The sequence below is a fragment of the Fringilla coelebs genome (assembly GCF_963513975.1).
Source record: "Fringilla coelebs genome assembly, chromosome: 14".
NCBI classification, from domain to species: domain Eukaryota; kingdom Metazoa; phylum Chordata; class Aves; order Passeriformes; family Fringillidae; genus Fringilla; species Fringilla coelebs.
In genome coordinates this window covers 1514341-1534562 of record NC_140040.1, presented here as the reverse complement: position 1 = coordinate 1534562, position 20222 = coordinate 1514341, and the positions used below count along the sequence as shown (strand labels likewise).

Below are 20222 nucleotides of genomic sequence, written 5' to 3'. Positions count from 1 at the left end.
TCCCTGTGCTCTGTGTGCCCGTCCCTTTGGGTGTCCCTGTGCCGTGTGTGCCCGTCCCTTTGGGTGTCCCTGTCCCGTGTGTGCCCGTCCCTTTGGGTGTCCCTGTCCCCTGTGCCCGTCCCTTTGGGTGTCCCTGTCCCGTGTGTGCCCGTCCCTTTGGGTGTCCCTGTCCCGTGTGTGCCCGTCCCTTTGGGTGTCCCTGTCCCTGTGCCGTGTGCGCCTGTCCCCGGGCTGTCCCTGTGCCCGTCCCTTTGGGTGTCCCCGTGCTGTCCCGTGTGTGCCCGTCCCCGGGCTGTCCCTGACGCCGTGCTGTCCCCGCAGGGCTGGCTGTCTGTCCTGGCCGTGCTGGCGGCGCTGGGGCACTGCCGGGGGCTGCGGCGCGCCGGGGGCGGCTCCGCTCACTCCGTGCGCTGCTTCAGCGGCGCCGAGCTGGGGGACGAGGCTCCGGCGCAGCTCCTGGGCCGCAACCTGCGCTGGGACCGGCACGTCTCGGTGCAGCTGGTGCCGCAGCTGGAGCGCCTGGAGGCCGCCGGGGCCCGGCGGCGGCGGCGGCAGCGCCCGCCCGCCTGCCCCGCGCTGTCGCTGCGCGCCGGGCTCCGCGGCGAGCCCCACGAGCGCTCCATCTCGCCCTGGCGCTACCGGTGAGTGTCCCCGCTCCCCGACACCCCGGCCGCCCCCCTCCCGGCCGCTCCGCCGGGCGAGCCCGGCCGGTTAGAGCTGGTGGCACAAGCGAAGGTGTCGCCGTGTCCCCGCAGCATCGACGAGGACGAGAACCGCTACCCGCGCAAGCTGGCCTTCGCCGAGTGCCTGTGCAGCGGCTGCGTGGACGTGAAAACCGGCCGGGAGACCACGTCGCTCAACTCGGTGACCATCCACCAGACCATGCTGGTGCTGCGGCGCAAGCCGTGCCCGCGGCCCGCGGGGCTGGGGCTGGTGGCGCTGGAGGTGGATTACATCCGAGTGCCCGTGGGCTGCACCTGCGTCCTGCCCCGCACGGCGCGCTGAGCCCGCCCCGGTGACCGTGTCACCCCGCCCGTGCTTGTTTTAGAGCACCCGAGCCCGCCAGGGCGTCCCCTCCCTGGTTATTTATCAGTTATTTATAAGCCTTGCTGCCGGGGGGGCTTTTTGTACCCTCTATTTATTGCTGACCCCCCCCAGCCACGGCGGTGACTCCAGGGCCAGCATCGCCCCACGGCCAGACCCTGTGAGTGCCGCACTCACTGGTTATTGTTATTTATTCCCCCAAAAGGTATTTATTGTCTCCTTCCCAGTGCTATTTAATGCTGCAAATAAAAGCCAACAACTCCTGGCACAGTCCTCGCTCTGTTCCCAGCCAGGGCAGTGGGATGTGGGGAACTGGGGCACAGGGACAGAGGGACACAGGGACACCGTGGGCCAGTGCCAGCTGTGGGACAGCCCTCAGCTCCTGCACGCTGGGCAGAGCACCAGAGCAGCCAGTGCAGCAGGGCAGGATGAACTGGGAGGTGACAGGGAGGGCACGGGGGTGTCCCACACCCCCAGCCCGGGGGGGACCCAGCCCTGGCACCCCAACACCCACAGCTTTCCCACGGCTCTGCCCCCAGGCACACGTCCCACGGGCCTGGTGCCACCTGCCAGGGCCACTGCACCTGTGCTGGCAGCGCCCCGGGCCACCTGCGGCCCTGACGGGGCAGGGGCTGTGTGGGGAGGGCCAGAGGGGGCCTGGAGCAGCTGCTGATCCCAGTGGGATCAAGGATTTGGCACCCACATCACACCTGGCAACTTGCAGCAGCCACCAGTGGGACTGGGAAGGGAAATGCTCCCCACGTTCCCTGGGGGTGTCCCAGGTTTTGGGGGCTCCTGTGGGACTCCCTGTGCACCTCCAGGGTGGGGCCCTCCCAGTTCCTCCCAGTCCCAGCCCACTGCTGGCTCCATAAGGATTTTGGGAGGGGACCCTGCCGTGGCCATACTCTGCACACCCACATCCTGGATTTGCCTGGAACTGCACTGTTTGTCCCCAAAACACCTCCCCAGTCCTGTCCCAGCCCCGCAGGAGCAGGGCAGGACTGGGGGATTCCCCCTGGAGCAGGAGGCAGGGGCAGCCAGTGCCTTTCCCACTTTTTATTGCAACAGCAACTGCAGAAATGACAAAAACCAGGGAGAGCAGGAGCAGAGCTGCCTGATCCTCCTGGAAGCTGGGGATTCCCTCAGAGCTGGAGTTCCACAGGGATTTGGGGATCCCCCAGGGAACTGGGGGGTGCTTGGAGAGATGGGACCCTCCGGGAGCTGAGCATGCCCAGGAATTTGGGGTTTTCCAGGAGCGGAGGAGCCCCTGGAAGCAGGAGACTCACAGGGAGCTGAGAGTCCCCAAGGATTTGGGGGATCCTCAGGAGCTGGGAAGGCCTTGGGGGCTGCAGACCCCACAGGAAGCTGAACATTCTTGGGGATTTGGGAAGGTCCAGGAGCTGGGGAGTTCCTGGGAGCTGGAGAGCCCACAGGGAGTTGAGCAGGCCCAGCGCTTTGGGAATCTCCAGAAGCTGGGAAGCCCCCAAGGGCTGGAAACCCCACAGGGAGCATCACATCTCTGGGAATTTGGGATCTGAGCATCTTAGGGGATTCAGGGATCCCCAGGAGACCCTACAGGAAAATGGAAATCCTACAAGGAGTTGAGCATCACTGGGGATTTGGGGACCCCCAGGAGAGCTGGAGACCCCAGAGCATCTCTGGGGATTTGGGAATCCCTTGGGGAGCCCAGGGGGATCTGAGCATCACCAGGAGCTGGGGACCCACAGCAAGGGACTCCCAGCCCCGGGGTTTTGGGGATCCCCAGGAGCCCAAGGGATGGCTGCAGCGGATCCAGGAGCAGCTGGGAAGCAGGAGCAGGAGCGGGGCAGGGGGGTCCCCCACTATTCCACCTCCACGGGGATGGGGTTCACCTGCCCCCCCACCTCCGGCTGCTTCTTGCGGGCGTCGGGGGGCGGCCGGGGCGGGGGGTTGCTGGGGGGCTGCTTGATGGTGCCCCCCACTTGTGGCCTCTCCCGGGGCTTCTGCTCGATGGGTCTCCACTCCTCCCCTCGAACTGCAGCCTGTGGGATCAGAGCAGTGCCCAGGAACGACCCCCACCCCAAAAAGGGGCTGCTGGGGGCACGGAAAGCACCGTGGGACCAGAGTGGGACAGGAGGATGTGACCCCTGTCCACCCTGACTGGGACAGGCTGCTCCTGCAGCCCAGTCTGGGAATGCTTTTGGAATTCACATGGAAGCAGCGGTGCATGGGTGCCCCCTCCCAGCCCCCCAAAGCCCCTCTGCACTCACCAGCAGGTAGATGCCGCTGGCAATGCCCAGGCAGACGGTGCCCAGGATGGTGGAGAGGAGGAATCCAGCGGGGACAGCCAGGCTGTGGCAGAGATTTGGGGTTCAGAGGGAGCCGGGGGGGCTCATCCCCCAGTCCCGACCCTGCACCCCACTCACGCGGCGTGGAGGATGGCTCGGATGTAATAATTCCTGGTGAGGGGCCCCAAGAGCTTCACCACGGCTGTCAGGTACTTCTGGCCGCTGCAGGGTGACAGCAGGGGGTCACTGGGGCTGTCCCCACCCTCGGGGGACAGCCAGCCTCCAGGGACCCCCACCTCTGCAAGGGAGGAACCCACCCGCGGGATGCAGCTCTGCTCCCACCTCCCCGTGTTTGGGGGGCACCAGGACCCCGGGGCTGCAGGGGGGACACAGCACTCACCACCTCTCCATGGTGGAGCCCTTTTTCCGCTTGCTCCTGGGATACTCGAGCAGACACACCAGGACGCCTGCCGCGCTGCCGGGGCGTCAAGGAAAGGCGGGATGGGACCGGGAACGGCCCCAAGGAACATCCCAAAAGGGGCTGTGCGGGGCAGGGAACGCACAGCTCGGAGCGCGGGGGAGATAAGGATGTGATCCCTCCCCGGTCATGCCTCCCACCCCGACCGGGACAGGGTTTTCCCGCAGCCCAGCCCCGGGAATGCTGTCAGGAAGGATACATGGAATACGCCGCGAAGTACCAGCCCTTGAACTGCCCCGCCACGGCCACGATGCCGCCCGTCAGCAGGACTGCGGGAACAGCCGGGATGGAGCGGTCACACCGGGCCGGGACACCGACCCCAACCCGCGATACAACCCCCAAACAGGGACACAACCCCCCAGCCTGGGATGCAGCTCCCAAATGCCCAGACACAGCCCCGAGCTCAGGACATGCCCCCCAAACCCAGGATCCAGCCCCCCACAAACCCCCGCCCGGGGCTGTGGGACACACGGACCCGCGGGCTCGGGCACTGCGGGGCCTCGGGGGAGGTTTTTGGCCACGCGGCCGGAGCAAGAGGAGAGCGGAGGAGGAGAGGACGGAACCGAAGAAGAGAGGGCAGAGGAGGAAGAGAAAAGGAGGAAGCGGAGGCTCCAGCCCCGCCGGGCCGGGACTTCCCGGTCGTCCCCCGCCCGCATCCGCAGCTCGGTGGGACCGGGACCCCCACATCCCATCCCATGCCATCCTTTCCCATCCCATGCCATCCCATCCCCTGCCATCCCCCGGGGCTCGGCATCCCCAGCCCGCGGGGCGCTCCCTCCGCCCGAGCCTGGGGACTTTCCGGAGCGCCCCAAACCCGCCAGCCCCCCGCACTCACTGAGCCCGGCGGCGAGCGCCTGCTCGTTCGCCCACATGGCCCACTCGATCTGCCCCATGGCCGCGCCGGAACCGGCCGCTCCGAGCGGGCTCGGCGGCTCCCGGTTCCGCTCGGGCCGCTCCGAGCGCCTTCGGCTACTCCCGGCCCGGTCCGGTTCGGCCCGAGCCCCTCCGGCAGCTCCCGGCCCGGTCCGGTTCGGCTCAGCTCGGCTCAGCCCGGTCGGGTTCTGCTCGGCCCGGTTCTGCCCGCTCTGCTTTGCTCTGCCCGCTGGAGCTCGGTCGCTCCCGGTGGGCCCGGCCCGTCCCGGTCCGGCTCCGCTCGGCCGGTCCCGACCCGGAAGGCGGGTGCGGCGCTACAGCACAGGCCACGCCCCCTTCGTGTTGACCACACCCCTTTAATATACCACACCCTTTTGTATTAACCACACCCCCTTTCCACAGGCCACGCCCCCGCGGGGACACGGCACCGGCCCGGGGTCACGGCGGTGACAGGGATGGCGCGGGGGGGACAGGGCCAGCCCCGGGGACAGCAGGGGCCATGCGGGGGGACAGGATCCGTCCCGGCAGCGGGGACAGGATCAGCCCTGCAAGGGACAGGGAGGGGACAGGGGATGTGACGTGCAAGGGACAGGGCTGGAAGGACAGGATCAGTGACAACTTGGGGGGGCACATGGGACAGGAGATGCCCCCCTAGGGACACAGGGGTGACAGGGCTGTGCGGAGGAACAGGACCAGCGCCAGGGACTGTCCCCATCTCCTGCTCCCCCCAGCCCCACACACAGAACCCGACACCCCAAAACAGCACTGGAGCCAGGAACTCTCTATTTCCTTACAAAAGATTAAAACCCAGCCCCGGGGTGACATCCTGCCCCAGGGCTGGGGACAGCTCTGCAGCAGGCTGGCCCAGGGTCCTGAGGCCCGCTGGTGGCACCGGCAGAGTCCCCCTGGCTGTCCCAGAGTGTCACCGGGGTCAGGCACGGCTCCGGGGCAGCCCATCCGGGCCCAGCAGGTGCTGGCTGGGGTCATCCACGAGCTGGGGACCAGGGCCAGGCTGTGGGGCAGGACACGGGTCAGGGACACCGGGGAGCCCCACTGCCTGTAGGGCCCCCCTGCAGTGGGTGGGGGGGCAGCTCTGGGCCCCACGGACCCCGAAAGGTCACCCCAGTGGGGAAATGTCAGGAAATGGGGTCCCACACACCACCCTGGGGATGGGGACAGGGATGGGGTCCCACACATCCCCCCTGGGAATTGGGACAGGGATGGGGTCCTGCACACCCTCCTGGGGATGGGGTCCCACACATCCCCCCTGGGAACTGGGACAGGGATGGGGTCCTGGACACTCCCTGGGGAGGGGGACAGGATCCTACACACTCCCCTAGGAACTGGGACCAGGATGGGGTCCTGGACAGCCCTGGGCACAGCAGTGGGGTCCCACCACCCCCCTGGGGACAGCGATGGGGTCAGAGCCCCCCGCCCAGGCCGTGTCCCCCCATCCTCACCTTGGTGTGCAGGATGTACTGGACAGCCCCGGGCACAGGCTCGGTGAGCACAGCGGCCGCCAGCTCCGGCGGCAGCGCGGCCGAGCCCACGGGCAGCCCCCGGACGAACCTGTGGCAGGAGGCAGGGTGAGCACTCAGTCTCCGTGTCCCCAGCACCTCCCCCCGTCCCCAGTAAGGAGTGGGGTACCCTTACTGGTCCCCGTTGGTGGCGGGGGGGAAGCTGCGCCTCACCACCTCCACGAACTCGGCCACGGTGTCGGCCAGCGCGAAGATGACGGCGTTGGGGCCGGCGTCGAAGGTGTAGGCGACCTGGGGCGACATCGTGGGGACGTGGGGACAGGTGTGGGGACCTGGCGAGGGCCACGGTGCCGTGGCAGCCCCGGGGCCCCGCGGGTACCTTGGTGCGGCCGTGGTGGGCGTTGTAGCGGTGCGCCAGCGCGATGATGTGGCGCGACACGTCCGTCAGGTAGAAGATGGGCGGGAAGGTGTCGAGGCAGGTGGCGTGGAACTGGTTGCTGTCCCTCATGGCCAGCTGGCCAAAGCCCTCAAAGTCACGCTCACGGATGTGCCGCATCATCTGGGCCAGGCGCTCGGGGACCACCACCTCTGCACGGTGCTGCCACGGCAGGGGGGTCACCACCAGCCCAGTGACACCCACGGCAGGCGGGTCATGGTCACCCCAAATCAGTGACAACCACGGCACGGGGGTCACCATCAGCCCAGTGACACCCACAGCAGGCGGGTCGTGGTCACCCCAAATCAGTGACAACCACAGCAGGGGGGTCACCACCAGCCCAGTGACACCCATGGCAGGCGGGTCGTGGTCACCCCAAATCAGTGACAACCACGGCAGGGGGGTCACCATCAGCCCAGTGACAACCACGGCAGGCAGGGTGTGGCCATCCCAGTCAGTGACACCCACGGCAGGAGGGTCACGGTTACCCAAATTTAGTGATAACCACAACAGTGGAGTTGTGATCACCCCGCATTTGGGGATACCCACAGCAGGAAGGTCACTGTCCCCCCAGTTTGGTGACACCCACGGCACCATGACCGTCTGGGTGCCACTGCACACCCTCCAGCCCCATCCCAAGGGAAAGGGGACCCTGTCCCTGCCCGGGCAGGACAAATCCCGTGTCCCCCTACCTTCAGCAGGGGACTAGTCTCCACGCTGGTCTGCATGCCTGCCGTGCTGCCCACCGGCTTCTTCTCCCCACTGACCTGGGGGGACACAGGCACTGGGACACGGCCCCTCCTGAGCCCCCCGAGTCCCGAATCCCACCCAAATCCCCTGCCAGCCCCTCACCACCAGGACGAGGACGCGGAGCTCCGGCCAGTGCGTCTCGGGGGCCACCTGCAGGGCCAGGCTGTCGGTGCCATCGGGGCGCTCCCCGCGCTGCCACTGCACAAAGCCACCGAACATGCTGCGGCAGGCACTGCCCGAGCCCCGCCGGGCCACCTCGGACAGCTCCTCCTCCAGCCCGTAGAGCCGCGCCAGCGCCGACACTGCGGGGACAGGGGACAGCCCTGTCACCCCTCCTGCTGCTATCACACAGATGGGCCAGCGCCGACACTGCGGGGACAGCCCTGTCACCCCTCCCAGCCCCGGAGGGGACAGCCGAGGGCCGGGGCCGGCCCCAGACGCACCCAGGCAGGCGTAGCCGGCGGCGGAGGAGGCGAGCCCGGCGGCCGTGGGGAAGTTGTTCTCGGAGGCGATGTGGATCTTGTAGGAAAGGCTGAGAGCAGCCGCGTCCTCACCGCCCCCGCGGCGCTTCCGCGCCAGGCGCCGCACTGTGGGGACAGTGGGGACAGTGGAGACAGTGGGGTCAGGGACAGCAGGGTCAGGGACAGAGGGGACAGTGGGGTCAGGGACAGCAGGAACAGCGGGGACAGCGGGGTCAGGGACAGCAGGGACAGTGGGGACAGCAGGGTCAGGGACAGTAGGGACAGCGGGGTAAGGGACAGCAGAGACAGGGGACAGCGGGGACAGGGACAGCGGGGACAGGGGACAGCAGGGACAGTGGGGACAGCAGCATTAGGGACAGCAGGGCCAGGGACACCAAGGACAGCAGGGACAGGGACACCAGGGACAGCAGGGCCAGGGACAACAGGTTCAGTGGGGACAGTAAGGACAGCAGGGACAGCCCCAGCAGGACGCTCACCCTCACGCAGACAGGCCTGGACCCGCGGGTGCCCCACGTCCGCCTCCTTCCCGTTGAGCCACAGCCGGTCCTCCGTGAAATCCCGGCTGGCGGCCGCCGTCGTGGTGGTCTTGAGCTGGGGGGAGAGAGGGAGGGAGATCAGCACCCCTGGGGGCTGGTCCTAAACCTGGTCCTGGTCCTAAACCTGGTCCTGGTCCTGGTCCTGCAGCTGACCCACCTGGTCCTGGTGCAGTGTCACGCTCAGGGAGGAGTTGATGGGCAGGATGAGGTCAGTGTCTCGCTTGCCCCCTGCAAGAGAGCACGGCATGGCATGGCTTGGAATGGCATGGAAGAGCATAGCAGGGCTAGGAATGGCACAGCATGGCAAGCCTAAGTACAGCATGAAAGTTTGATGGCACTGGTTTGATGGACCAGCAAAGCATGGCATGACAGCACCTAGCATGGCACGGCACAGCTCGGAATAGCATGGCACAGCCAGGAATGGCACGGCACAGCCAGGAACGGCACGGCTAGGCGGCACGGAACAGTTCGGAATGGCACCGATGGACACAAAGCAAAGCATGGCATGGCAGCGCTTGGCACGGCACGGCACGGCTTGGAATGGCACGGCAAGCAGGGACACAGCCCGGCCCGGCCCGGCCGGACACGGCCCACCCAGCCCAGCCCGTGCCCGCCCCGGCCGTGTCCCCGGCACTCACAGTACTTGATCACGGCGATGTTCACCGGGGCCGTGCAGGTCGCCATGGCCAGCGCTCGCTCCGCCGCCATCGCTGCCGGCCGCGCTCAGGCCCCGCCCCCGCGCCACGCACGTGACCGTGGCCTGCGGCCGGCCCCGCCTCGCCATTGGTCAAGACCGCAGCACGCGGTTCCCAACAGCCAATGGCAGCGATCGGACCACGGGCGGCCCCGCCCCCTGAGCGACCTGGGCCGGGCCTGCGGGGCGCCATTTTTGAATTGGGCAAGACCTGCGCATGCGCAGATACTCCCGGTGGCTCCGGTACCGTCCCGGCGCTCCCGGTACCACTCTCGGTTCTGCTCCCGGTACCGCTCCCCGTGCTCCTCGCACGTCTCAGCCCCCAGCACCCCACTGCCCCAGTGTCCCCTGTAGCGCCCCAGTGCTCCCCGTACAGCTCCCGTGCTCCCAGTACCCCTCCAGTGCTCCCGGTACCCTTCCAGTGCTCCCCCCCACAGAGGCCACGCGTGGATGAAACTGCCTTTATTGAGAAAAAATGGTTTGCTACAAATACGTCATCGAGTTAATTCCTCTTCAAAAAACAGGACGGCTCGTTAAAAGTTCTAATTATGCAAAAAAGTGGTGGGTGATGCACTGGTGGGCACGGCCAGTGGGATATCCGCGGATCCCTGGCACAGAGGGGATCCCTGGCACAGCCTGGTGTGGCCCCTCACACCCAGGGCCTTAAAGTGCTTTACAAAAGCAGCTCTTGCTGCCCCTGCTCTGTCTCTGTGGGGCAAAAAGGAGAAGGAAAAGGAGGAGAGAGGGAAGGAGCCCGAGGTTAACAGTGCTGGAGCTCTCAGGGAGGCTGCTCCAGCTGCTGAGGGTCCCAGCTGAGCACAGGACAGGGAAATGCTCCTGGGTCCCTCCTGGAAGATGCCAGCGCTCTCCATCCCACAGGAACATCTCCCAGGTGCCAGCAGTGCTGGGCAGGTAAGAGAAGGTCCCACCCCTTTCCCTGCCCTGCCAGGGGAGCTCAGGGCTCCCTGCACGTCCCAAAATCATCCAGCACTATGAAAACCAAAACAAACCCCAAGGCAGTATTGCTAGAGCAGAGCTGGAGCCAGGGTTTGGATAAAGTCAGGAACTCCCCGAGCAGAGGGGGCCTCTCCCAGCCCTTCCCTGCAAATCCTGCAGGAAGGCTCTCAGGAATCACCCCCTCCCTCAGGGCTCACCCCGTGGCTGGTGCCATCTCCCTCCCAGCCCCTCCCAGCCCTCCAGAGCCAACTCCAGCAGCAGCAGGCAGGGCAGAGAGGAAGGGGCAGGGGGAAAGGGGCACCAGGATGCCGTGGAGCACCTTGGATCAACAGTGCCCCATTCCCAGGGAGGGATTACCACAGCGATGCAGTTCCTGATTTCTGGGGGGACCAGGAGCTGGGGGCTGGGATCCTGCATGGACAGCCATTCCACGGGCAACCAGCACCTGGATCCAACCCAAGCATCCTGCCTGCTCCCTCAACAGGCAGAGGGATTCTGCTGAGGGAAGGGAAAGGCCCAGAAATATCCAGGGATGTGCCAGGAAGATCCCTGCAGCTCCCCCCACCTCAGAGTCCGACCTGCTCCGGGATCCAGCTCCTGCCTCCTGCCCCATTCCCAATCCACGTGTTCATTTGCTTGGGTTATCTGTGTAAAAAATAAACTTTCTTGACAATGTTCCATAAAAATACTCTTGTCCTGGGTGGCAGATATTGCAGAGTGAAGGGGAGCAGCTTCTGACCCCGCTCTAGAAAACGTGGAAAAGGCTTCGTGCTGCTTTGTGTAGAAAAAGGCAAGGATTTGGTGTCCCAAGAGCCGGTACAAAACGAGGAAGGGGAGGTTTCCCTGGATGCTGGATGCCATCCTCCAGGCCTCCTCTGAACCACTCTTCAGTCTCATCCTGGGATTCAGGTGAAGGAGGCAGCTCCAGCCCCCAGCACGGGGGTCAGGACAGCCTGACATCTCTAGAAAAATCCTTGGGAGAGTTTAAAAAAAGAAGCTCCGCGCTGCCTTCCTCCTTTTTAAAAGGATGTGGCCGATTCCAGTCCCAAACGAGGGTGTTAGATACAATCTATCAGTTTCAGGTACCTATTCTGCTGCAACAGAGAGCAGGGACGAGTGTGCCAAAAAGCATCTAGCAATAAATAGATCTGGACACAGGGCTAAGCTCCCAACACGGATATTAAATGCCAATCCAAGGATTGATCCCAGCCCTGCTCCACAGCTCTCTGCTCACTCACTGTGACAACTGAGGAGGCTCCACCTTCTTAAACAAGGTGGGAATTGCAGTGGGAACAGAGGCAGCAGTGGGGCTCCAGAGGGTTCCTGGAGTGTCCAGAAGGAGCCAGGGCAGGGAGAGGGATCAGCCTCAGTTCTCAGAGAGGGACAGAGCCAGGGCTGCCTGCAACGCTGCCTCCTCGTCGATGTTGTAATCCTGAAAACCAAACAGGGCAGCTCAGGAGAGCTGGCACAGCCAGGGCACGCTGTGCCCACGGAGCCCTGCCCCGTTCCCGTGCCATGGAACCTGAATTCCCCTGGCACACGGATGCCAGGAACGCCACCCGTGCTCTCTGGGTGTCCTCTGTGCCCACACCCCTCTCCTGCCCGGGATCTCACACCTGCCAGGAGGGATGGGACCTGCCCACACAAGCTGAGGCCAAAGGGTGAAGCCTTCCAGCGAGGCCAGGGGGTTTTGCAGAGCTCTGGGTTGGGATATTCCTCTGAAAATGCCTGGAGGTTCTTTTCCCTGACATCTCTCCAATGAAAGCAGGATGTGAACAGAGCCTCCCCTGAGGCCAGGGTGAGTCATCACAACTGCCCCCCACACAGGAGGGGTCAGGGACCCCACCACCTGCAGCAACCACACCCCCCAAACCCTGGGGCAGGGCTGCTCCCACCCCCTGCTCCCAAAACCTCCAAGAAAAGGAGCTTTGTGCTACAATTCCTCAGGGGAAGAGTTCCATGGAAAAACCCGTTTTGTGGAGGGCAGGAACAATTCCCTCTCCTCCTGGTGGGTGTGGGGGTCTCATGGGTGGGACACGTGTGCCCTGTGAAGGGCGGGTTTCACCTCCTGGCACAGAACGTGGGGAAGGGTCCCCCCTTTTTGGCTCAGGGTCAGACTCACCACGAAGGTGTCGTAGGAGAACTTGTGCCTGTGGAGCAGGTGCTGCAGGAAGTTGGCACTCTTGTAGCTGGGATCCCCCCAGGGCATGGCCGAGCACACCGGGCACACCTGTGGGGACACGGACAGGGGATGGTGGCACCTGCACAGGGACCTCCCAGAAAGGTGGGGGGTGTGTGCCCCTCCTCTGACACGCTCCAAGCCCCATCTAGCCCGGCCTTGGACACTGCCAGGGATCCAGGGGCACCCACAGCTGCTCTGGGAACCTATGCCAGGGCCTCCCCACCCTCACAGGGAAGGGTTTCTCCCTGATATCCAACCCGAAACAACTCTCTGGCAGCTTGGATCCATTCCCCCCTTGTCAATAGCCTCTCTGCACCCCTCTGATCACCTTGGTGATCTCCTCTGGAGCTACTCCATCAGCTCCAGGTCCTTCCTGTGCTGAAGATCCCAAGTTCCCCACCTTGGTTAACCCAGAGGGAACAGGGAGAGGAAATCCAACACCACCTGGTTTGCAGGAACAGGGAGATGGAGGCAGCTCATTCCAGGGAGCCTCTAACAAAGCAGAGACAGATCCCCATCTCCCAAAGGGATTTAAAGCAGCTGGAACACAGCTGTGCCTCCACAAACATCCGTGCCGCTGGCCTGGGATGCTGCAGGGTGTGGTTGGATTCCCAGAGCTGTCCCACAGAGCCCAGCAGCACTCACCACTTTGTTGGGGTCATTCCTGTGGTTCTCCATGCAGTGCTTCACCAGCTCCTGCTGGTCCAGGTTCCGCGCCCCGCAGTACGGACACACGAACGTGGAGCGGTTGGGAATGTTGCTGGAGAGAGCAAGGATGAGCTCAGATCTGAGGGGAGGCTGCACTGCCTCCTTCCACACTAACACACAGAGCTCTGTGACAGCAGGAGCCAGCCCAGCCCCTTCCCAGCCCACCTCCCTGCCTGGGTGGATCCTTCATCCCACCCCACACCCCGAGACCCGGGGCAGCAGCGCCAGGAGGGAACAGGTGCTGCTCTTCCTGCCAGGGACAGGCACAACACACACCTGGATTTTAGGGCATGCAAGGAGGGCCATGCTTCCCTACCCCAGGCAAAGGCATACCTGGGAATAGGCTGGGATGTGGGGACCACTGGAACAAACTTGGGGCAGTTGGCCATCTGCTCCTGCACCTTGGCGCAGGACGAGACGTGAGAGCGCATTTTGGCCAGGGTCACCTGCAGGAGGAGGACAAGACACACTCCTGGAGCTGCAGGAACACCTGCCAGGAGCCAGGGCAGGAGCTAGCCTGGCTCAGCTGAGGTGGGAGTGACCTCTGCTCCATGACCCACAGCAGTGGGAATGCTGCACCTATGGAGGGGCCTGACAGCTGGCCTGCAAGCAAAGCTGAGTTAATAGAAGAAATAACAATTGATGATTTTTGAGTGTATCCATAGCAAGGAAGAAGACAAGACCATCAGCACGGAAACAGATTAGAAAAGATCCATGAGAATTTTTGCAAGCTAGACTATGTGCATAAGTAGATGAGTATACGTGCCTTATTTAATTTCTGTAAAACTTTTGCCAATTATATTGATGCTGATTGCTTTGCACCAATGAACAGAATAAGTTATTGTGATGTAGTTAATGCCTTAAGATCACGCTTTATTAAGAGTATATAAGCTGGAGAACACCCAGAACAAAAAACCTTTTTCTTCGTGGACCCTGACCACGTGTGTATGCCACGTCTGGCCTAACGGTGACATGCATCAGCTGTCCTTCCTTGCAGGACTGAGATTTGGGGCTGCAGGGATCCCCAGAGGTCCTGTCACCGTTCCCTGGGAGGAGAGCCCACCCACCCTGGCTGTCCCCTCTGTGCAGAGCCAGAAGGTGCTCCCTGAGCATCCTTTTCTCCAGGCTGAGTCTCCCCCAGACCCTTCCCCAGCTCTGTTTCCTCCTCTGGACACATTCCAAGGAGGTTGGGGACCACGGGGACAATGGGGACAGGCAGCCTCACCTTCTTGCTGCAGCCTCTGCAGGGAGCCTTGTAGGACGAGAGCTGTTTCTCCACGCTGGAAGCCTTCTCCACCTTCTTGGGGTCGAAGGGCACACGGCAGAGCGGGCACAGCGGGGAGGGCACCTGCAGGCAGGGCTGCAGGCATTCCCCACAAAACCTGGGGGTACAGGGGGGCCCTGAGCACCCCGGGCACAGCAGCACCCCAGCAGGGCACCCCGCTGCCCGGGATGCCCCAAAACCCAGCTGATGTTCAAAGCTGTCTTGGCTTTTGTATTTTCAGACTCTGCACTGCACTGGTGCGTAACTCTGAACTCCAGGTAAAGTGCCAGCAGCTCTCCTCACAGCTCAGGCACACAGAACAATCCTTTTCCAGCCCAGAACCAAGGACACCACTGCAGCTTCAGCCCAAAAAGTGCAAACAGCAACAAGGCCCAAAAGGCCCAAACAGCAGGGAATGGAGGAGAGCAATGGGAGGGTGGGACTGCATCACCTGGAGCTGGAACTGGACAATGAACTCCAATATGGAAGTGGACCAAATCTTATAAAAGCGTGAAAACCTGTGACTCAGAGTCCATCTTGGGCTCTTGTACTGCCCAAGGTGTATCCTTTGAAGGCTTTTTAATAAGTCCCTATTTTATTCCCTTAACTCTGTCCAGCCTCTATTCGGGGTAGCCTCTCAGGGCATCACAGGGATCAGCATCCCTACTGGGAGAACTGGGAGCAGGTGAGTCCCCAGGGAGCTCCTGCAGGCTCCGACAATTCCCCTGATCCAAGACTGGATCTGAAAGGAGCCCAAGCCCGTGCTGGGTATCCAGGCCAGGCAGAAACTCATTCCAAGGTCCTTACAGCCCCAGGAGCAAGGGAACCCCAGCAGCCCAGAGGAGGCAAAGGAGCTCCGTCCCCAAAATCCGATTATCCCGGCATTCCTGGCACCCCCTGCTCAGCAGGAGCAGGGAATGAACCACCCCACAGGCTCTGCCACTGCCAGGGGAGCGGGGATGGGCAGGGGAGATCGTGGAGGGGCAGGAATCGCCCCCAGCCCCAAACAAGCAGGGGGGAGGCGGTGCTGGAGCCCCCAGCAAAGCCCCGGGACCTGGGCATGTCCCAAAATCAGATGGAAAAGGGATCGGGGGTCCCCGAAATGCTGGGGGGACACGGGGGGTCCTGGGGACAGCAGGCAGGTCTGGGAGCTGGGGGAGGGGAAGGGGTGGGATGGGGATCCCGCTGTGGGATGGGATGAGGGTCCCGGTACCGAACCCTCCGCGGTGTGGGCCGGGGGTCCCGGTGCGGCTGCGGTCACCGGGCAGAGCGCCCGCAAGGATCCCAGGACCGGCACAGCGCCCAGCCCCGCGTCCCGCCCGTCCCCGGGGCCGCCTCAGCCCGAGGGTCCCCGGGGGTCCCCGCCGCCCCCGCCCGGGCCCCGTCTCACGTGTGCCCGCAGCCCGCGATGCCAACGGCGCGGTGGAAAACCTCGAGGCAGATGGGGCAGCTGAACTGCGCCTCCAGCGCCTCGGCCGCGGCCGCGGGCCCGGGGGCGGCGCGGGGGGGCCCGGCCGGGCCCTGCGGCCGCTGCGCCGCCGCCACCAGCAGGCTCCGGAACATGGCGGCGGCGGCCGGCCGGGCGGGCGCGACGTCACCGAGCGGCGCCGTGCGTCATCGCCGCGCGACGGGAGCGCACCGGGACACGGCGGGACCCGCCGGGACCGAGCGGAGCCGAGTGCGAGCCGAGCGGAACCGAACGAGACCGAGCGGAGCCGAGTGCGAGCCGAGCGGAACCGAACGAGGCCGAGCCGAGCCGCGTGCGAGCCGAGCGGAACCGAACGAGGCCGAGCGGAGCCGAGTGCGAGCCGAGCGGAACCGAACGAGGCCGAGCGGGGCCCGGGCCGAGCCGGACCCCCGAGACTCACCGGAACCCACCGGGACTCACCGGGACCGAGTGGCGCCGCCATGTGCGACGTGACGGGTGGCGGTGGCGGCTGCGGGGCGGACGAGGAACCGCCGCGTCGCCGCCGCGCACCGGCAGACAGGTATGAGTCCGGTCCGGCCTTGGAATGAACCCCCGGGGCCGCTCCCGGTACTCTCCGGTGTTCTCCCGGGCATCCCTCCCGTGCTGCCTCCGGTACATCCCCAACTCTCGGTGCTACCGCTGGTAACAACACGGGATCCCCGGTGCTGCTCGGGCACCGGGACCGGCCCCCCCCCCCCGCTCCCGGGGGCTCGGTCCCGGTGTCCCCGGTGACCGGCCGTGTCCCCGCAGCCAGCCCCGAACGTGCATGAAGTGCGGGCAGGGCACGGCCGCGCTCGTCATCCGCGTCGGGGACCCCTTCTGCCGGTGAGGGACTGCGGGAGCATCAGAAATTGGGGACATCGGGGCTCGGGGACATCGGGGTTGGGAGACATTGGGGCTTTGGGACATCAGAAACTGGGGACATCGGGGCTGGGGGACACTGGGGCTTGGGGACATCAGAAACTGGGGACATCGGGGCTGGGGGACACTGGGGCTTGGGGACATTGGGGCTGGGGGACACTGGGGCTGGCTGGGAGACATCAGAAATTTGGGATATTAGAAACTGGGGTCTCTGAGTCTCCAGAAGATGGAGGCTTTGGAATTTTGGGTCTTGAGGACTTCGGGGATTGGGGACATTGTTCTCAGGGACGTTGTGTCTGGAGCATTGGGATGCTGGGGACATTGGATCTCTGGGACTTCAAGGTTTGGGGACATTGGGTGTTGAGGACACGGAGGAGGGGTGACAGTAACGTTTGGGGACGTGGCTCATGGGGATCATTGGATCTCTGGGGTGCCAGGGCCTGAGGGCATTGGTCTGGGGGACATCAAGGGGACTTTGGGGTGTGGGGACGTGGGGTCTGGGGGTGTGGGCCCAGCCAGGCTCAGGACTCCCCGTGTCCCTGTGTCCCCAGCGACTGCTTCCGCGAGTACTTCGTGCACAAGTTCCGCGCCATGCTGGGCAAGAACCGCGTCATCTTCCCGGGAGAGAAGGTACTGACCGCCAGGGGACCCGCCCGGGGACCGCCCAGGGGCGGCCCCAGCGCCGTGACCGTGCCCGCTGTCCCCGCAGGTGCTGCTGGCAGTGTCAGGGGGCCCGGCCTCCAGCGCCATGGTCAGGCAGGTGCAGGAGGTGAGCTGGGACTCGCGGGGACTCAGGGGGTGCAGGGCTTGTCCCCCTTCACCCCCACTCCTCACCGCACTCCTCTGCAGGGGCTCAGCCGGGAGGCGGCCAAGAGGCTCCGCTTCGTCCCCGGCCTCGTCTACGTTGAGGGTGAGGGAGCCCCGCTGCTGCTGCTCCATGTCCAACTGCCCATCCCCTGCTCCATGTCCAACTGTCCTTTCCCTGCTCCACGTCCAACTGCCCATCCCCTGCTCCATGTCCAACTGCCCATCCCCTGCTCCATGTCCAACTGTCCTTTCCCTGCTCCACGTCCAACTGCCCATCCCCTGCTCCATGTCCAACTGCCCATTCCCTGTCCTGCTGTCTGTTCCCTGCCTCACTCCCCATTCCAGCCTTGTTGCCTATTCCCTGCCCACCTAGCCCCCATACCCATTTCCTGCCCCACTCCCGACTCCCAGCGCAGTGTCCCCTGCACTGTGCCAGGGCTGGGGGGCTGCCCAGTGTCCCTGGCCCCAGGGATGGTGCTGGCACTGTGGCAGCAGCCCTGGCAGTGCCCCCACCTTGCAGAGGGAGCCGTGCGCAGGCAGAGCCCGGAGCAGCGGGAGCAGACCCTGGCCCAGATGGAGACCCTGCTGCAGGCCACCGGCTTCCCCTACCACCTGATCCACCTGGAGGAGGTACGGGGGTGACATGGGACAGGTGCTAAGGTGAGGGGACACATCTGGACAACTTGCCCTGTATCCCTCTCTGCCCTGCAGGCGCTGGAGCTGCCCCCATCCATCTTACAGCCGGGGCCGGAGCGCGCCGGCCCGTCCGGCCCTTCCTACAAGGAGGCTGTGGACAGCTTCATCCAGCAGCAGCGGCAGGATGGGGACGGTGGCACCTCTCTGCCTGGTCACAGCACCCCGGACACGGCAGCAGGAGCCCCGGCCACCCGCCGCCTGCCGGACGCTGCCCAAACCCAGGAGCTGCTCCGCAGCTTCGAGGCCGCGAGGACGGCGACGGCGCGGGAGGAGCTGCTGGAGATGCTGCGGTGAGGGACTGACCCTGCCTGGCACCGCTGCCAGCTGGGCAGGGTGGCTCTGATCCGCTGTCCCCTCGTCCCCAGGACGCACCTGATCGTGCAGACGGCCCGGGACAGGGGCTACGCCAAGGTGATGATGGGCGAGAGCCTCACGCGCGTGGCCATCAAGCTCCTCACCAACCTCTCCCTGGGGCGCGGCGCTTACCTCGCCGTGGACACGGTGAGCTGGGGACAGGCACCCACACCCCAGGGGTGACACGATGCTTTGGGGGGAATGTGGTTTGGTGGTGGCACAGTCCCCTGGCAGCCCTGCACCCACAGGGCTTCACGGACCAGCGCCACGGGGACGTGATGGTGGTGAGACCCATGCGGGACTACACGGCCAAGGAGATCGCCTTCTACAACCGCTTCTTCAGCGTCCCCACCGTCAGCGTGCCACCCCTCTTCACCAAGGTAGGAGGTCCCATGGGGGGGAGGCCACGCTGTGTGTCCCCATGGCAGGGACAGGACCCCCAGTGCTGCCCTACCCTCCCTGTTGTTCCCACAGCGCCGGGAGAAGCTCAGCATCCACCAGCTGGTGGAGCGCTTCCTGCTGGGGCTGCAGGAGGAGTTCCCCTCCACCATCAGCACCGTGTACCGGTATGGCGGGTCCGTGGGGGGAGACTGGGGGTGTGGGGGGAGCGGGGTGCACCCACAACCCCCATTTTGGCTGCAGGACTGGGGAGAAGCTGAGCCCGGAGCCAGCCAAGGCCAGCAGTGAGTCCCACCGCTGCCTCTTGTGCCTTTGTGGCCTGGACACCTATGGGGGTGAGTGGGGAGGGCACTGGCGGGAGTTGGGGAGCAGCCATGCACCCCTCGGTGACCCCCTGGCTCTTACAGAGGAGGAGCTGGCTCTGGAGCCCACGCTGATCTGGGAGGAGCCAGCAGCAGGGTAAGCACGTGGGCTGGGGACATGCCAGGATTCCACAGCTGCTCCGAGGCCGCCACGGTGGCACCGCTGAGTGTCCCTGTCCTCATCCCTGTCCCACAGGGCTGAGAGCAAAGCTGCCTACATCCCCCTGCTGTGCTACAGCTGCCGCCTCACCTTCAAGGAGCTGGTGAGGTTTTGGGGTGCAGGGGGTGGCTCTTAGGGGTGGTGGGGGTCCTCAGGCTCATGGCCCCTCTCGTACAGGGTCCCCTTGACACACTGCCACCCTACATGCGCACCGAGGGCCAGCGCAGGATCCGCAGGTACGGGAGCTGGGGGGCCCCGGGGCTGGGGGACCCTTCCCCACCTGCTCAGCCCCCAAGGCTGTGTCCATCCAGTGTCTGTCCCCTGCAGAGCTGAGATGGAGCAGAACCAGGAGAACCAGGAGTCCAGCGAGAGCTGAAGGGGTTGGGGACAGCAGGGGACACACCCCCATTGCACTATGGCCCTGGCTGGGGCAGGTGCCACACCTCAGGGCTACAGCCAGGTGCAGGGAGAGCCCCCATCCCCATTTACTGGGGGCTGGGGTGCAGGTCCCTAGTCCCCCCCACCTCCCTGCCCCACCTGCCTGTCACGGCCAGGGAGGCCTCAAGTTTGTTTTATTCGGTATCTGTATAAATAAAACATTTGAATTACTAAAAAAAAAAACAAACCCAAAGTCACGAGTGTCTAAAGTCCAACTGAGGCTGCCAGACCTCCTCAAAGGTGGGGGGCCACAACCCAGGACCCCCATCCTGGTGCTCGGGGGTGGGGGGGGGGGGGGGCTATTGCTCAAGTTCAACCTGGTTCTGGAGAAGGGCTGGGGCTGACAGGGAGGGGGCACGGGCTGGCTCTTGACCCCCCCCCATCCCTACCTGGCAGCCAGGGGTGCCCAGTGGGTGGGGGGGCCACCTCCTGTCCCCCCTCCTCGGGAAGGCACAACGTGGTCTGTGCAGGTCGGACGGCTTCAAAGCAATGTAAGAAAAACATCCTCCCTCCAGGGAGTGCCCAGAA

General features: G+C 64.7%; 4 protein-coding genes across 7 annotated transcripts; 1 reads left to right on the top strand and 3 right to left on the bottom strand.

The window, feature by feature from the left end:
• Positions 1-1581: 1581 nt before the first annotated feature.
• CYBA (cytochrome b-245 alpha chain) lies at positions 1582-4977 on the bottom strand. The gene is made up of 6 exons (XM_084214916.1): positions 4625-4977; positions 3989-4058; positions 3712-3786; positions 3450-3533; positions 3294-3375; positions 1582-3065 (listed from the first exon to the last, which is right to left on the bottom strand). Exons 1-6 carry the CDS (start codon positions 4680-4682, stop codon positions 2886-2888), a joined length of 549 nt encoding a protein of 182 aa, XP_084071042.1. The 5' UTR covers positions 4683-4977; the 3' UTR covers positions 1582-2885.
• A 351-nt stretch (positions 4978-5328) lies between these two features.
• On the bottom strand, positions 5329-9092 carry MVD (mevalonate diphosphate decarboxylase). Its single transcript, XM_084215026.1, has 10 exons — positions 8983-9092; positions 8502-8572; positions 8285-8399; positions 7770-7913; positions 7429-7628; positions 7269-7343; positions 6520-6738; positions 6316-6431; positions 6123-6231; positions 5329-5674 (listed from the first exon to the last, which is right to left on the bottom strand). Exons 1-10 carry the CDS (start codon positions 9050-9052, stop codon positions 5594-5596), a joined length of 1200 nt encoding a protein of 399 aa, XP_084071152.1. The 5' UTR covers positions 9053-9092; the 3' UTR covers positions 5329-5593.
• A 393-nt stretch (positions 9093-9485) lies between these two features.
• On the bottom strand, positions 9486-15718 carry RNF166 (ring finger protein 166). 2 transcript variants are annotated; one of them, XM_084214906.1, is made up of 6 exons: positions 15540-15718; positions 14111-14267; positions 13219-13331; positions 12823-12937; positions 12118-12225; positions 9486-11427 (listed from the first exon to the last, which is right to left on the bottom strand). In XM_084214906.1, the coding sequence occupies exons 1-6, from the start codon at positions 15710-15712 to the stop codon at positions 11362-11364; spliced, it is 732 nt and encodes a 243-aa protein (XP_084071032.1). In that variant the 5' UTR covers positions 15713-15718; the 3' UTR covers positions 9486-11361. The 2 variants fall into 2 exon arrangements, with proteins under 2 accessions (XP_084071032.1, XP_084071033.1); XM_084214907.1 differs by having other exon boundaries at positions 15581-15704.
• Positions 15719-15801: 83 nt separating this feature from the next.
• CTU2 (cytosolic thiouridylase subunit 2) lies at positions 15802-19717 on the top strand. 3 transcript variants are annotated; one of them, XM_084215104.1, is made up of 15 exons: positions 15802-16137; positions 16372-16442; positions 17030-17108; positions 17188-17247; positions 17328-17388; positions 17806-17915; positions 17997-18271; positions 18347-18482; positions 18584-18715; positions 18810-18901; positions 18978-19069; positions 19142-19193; positions 19293-19359; positions 19434-19492; positions 19584-19717. In XM_084215104.1, the coding sequence occupies exons 2-15, from the start codon at positions 16384-16386 to the stop codon at positions 19630-19632; spliced, it is 1323 nt and encodes a 440-aa protein (XP_084071230.1). In that variant the 5' UTR covers positions 15802-16137; positions 16372-16383; the 3' UTR covers positions 19633-19717. The 3 variants fall into 3 exon arrangements, with proteins under 3 accessions (XP_084071230.1, XP_084071229.1, XP_084071228.1); XM_084215103.1 differs by having other exon boundaries at positions 15931-16137; positions 16368-16442; positions 18380-18482; XM_084215102.1 differs by having other exon boundaries at positions 15931-16137; positions 16368-16442.
• Positions 19718-20222: the final 505 nt, after the last annotated feature.

Excerpts from the sequence above, each read along its gene's own strand:
- CYBA (XM_084214916.1), bottom strand. The coding sequence starts at position 4,682 with ATGGGGCAGATCGAGTGGGCCATGTGGGCGAACGAGCAGGCGCTCGCC. Across the intron at positions 3,787-3,988 it reads TACTTCGCGGCGTATTCCAT|CGCGGCAGGCGTCCTGGTGT; the intron begins GTATCCTTCCTG and ends ACGCCCCGGCAG. Across the intron at positions 3,376-3,449 it reads CGAGCCATCCTCCACGCCGC|CCTGGCTGTCCCCGCTGGAT; the intron begins GTGAGTGGGGTG and ends TCTCTGCCACAG.
- MVD (XM_084215026.1), bottom strand. The coding sequence starts at position 9,052 with ATGGCGGCGGAGCGAGCGCTGGCCATGGCGACCTGCACGGCCCCGGTG. Across the intron at positions 8,400-8,501 it reads TGACACTGCACCAGGACCAG|CTCAAGACCACCACGACGGC; the intron begins GTGGGTCAGCTG and ends CTCTCCCCCCAG. Across the intron at positions 7,629-7,769 it reads CGCCGGCTACGCCTGCCTGG|TGTCGGCGCTGGCGCGGCTC; the intron begins GTGCGTCTGGGG and ends CTGTCCCCGCAG.
- RNF166 (XM_084214906.1), bottom strand. The coding sequence starts at position 15,712 with ATGTTCCGGAGCCTGCTGGTGGCGGCGGCGCAGCGGCCGCAGGGCCCG. Across the intron at positions 12,938-13,218 it reads ACATCCCAGCCTATTCCCAG|CAACATTCCCAACCGCTCCA; the intron begins GTATGCCTTTGC and ends TGCTCTCTCCAG. Across the intron at positions 11,428-12,117 it reads TCTCCTACGACACCTTCGTG|GATTACAACATCGACGAGGA; the intron begins GTGAGTCTGACC and ends TTTGGTTTTCAG.
- CTU2 (XM_084215102.1), top strand. The coding sequence starts at position 16,058 with ATGTGCGACGTGACGGGTGGCGGTGGCGGCTGCGGGGCGGACGAGGAA. Across the intron at positions 18,272-18,346 it reads GAGCTGCTGGAGATGCTGCG|GACGCACCTGATCGTGCAGA; the intron begins GTGAGGGACTGA and ends CCTCGTCCCCAG. Across the intron at positions 19,194-19,292 it reads TGGGAGGAGCCAGCAGCAGG|GGCTGAGAGCAAAGCTGCCT; the intron begins GTAAGCACGTGG and ends CCTGTCCCACAG.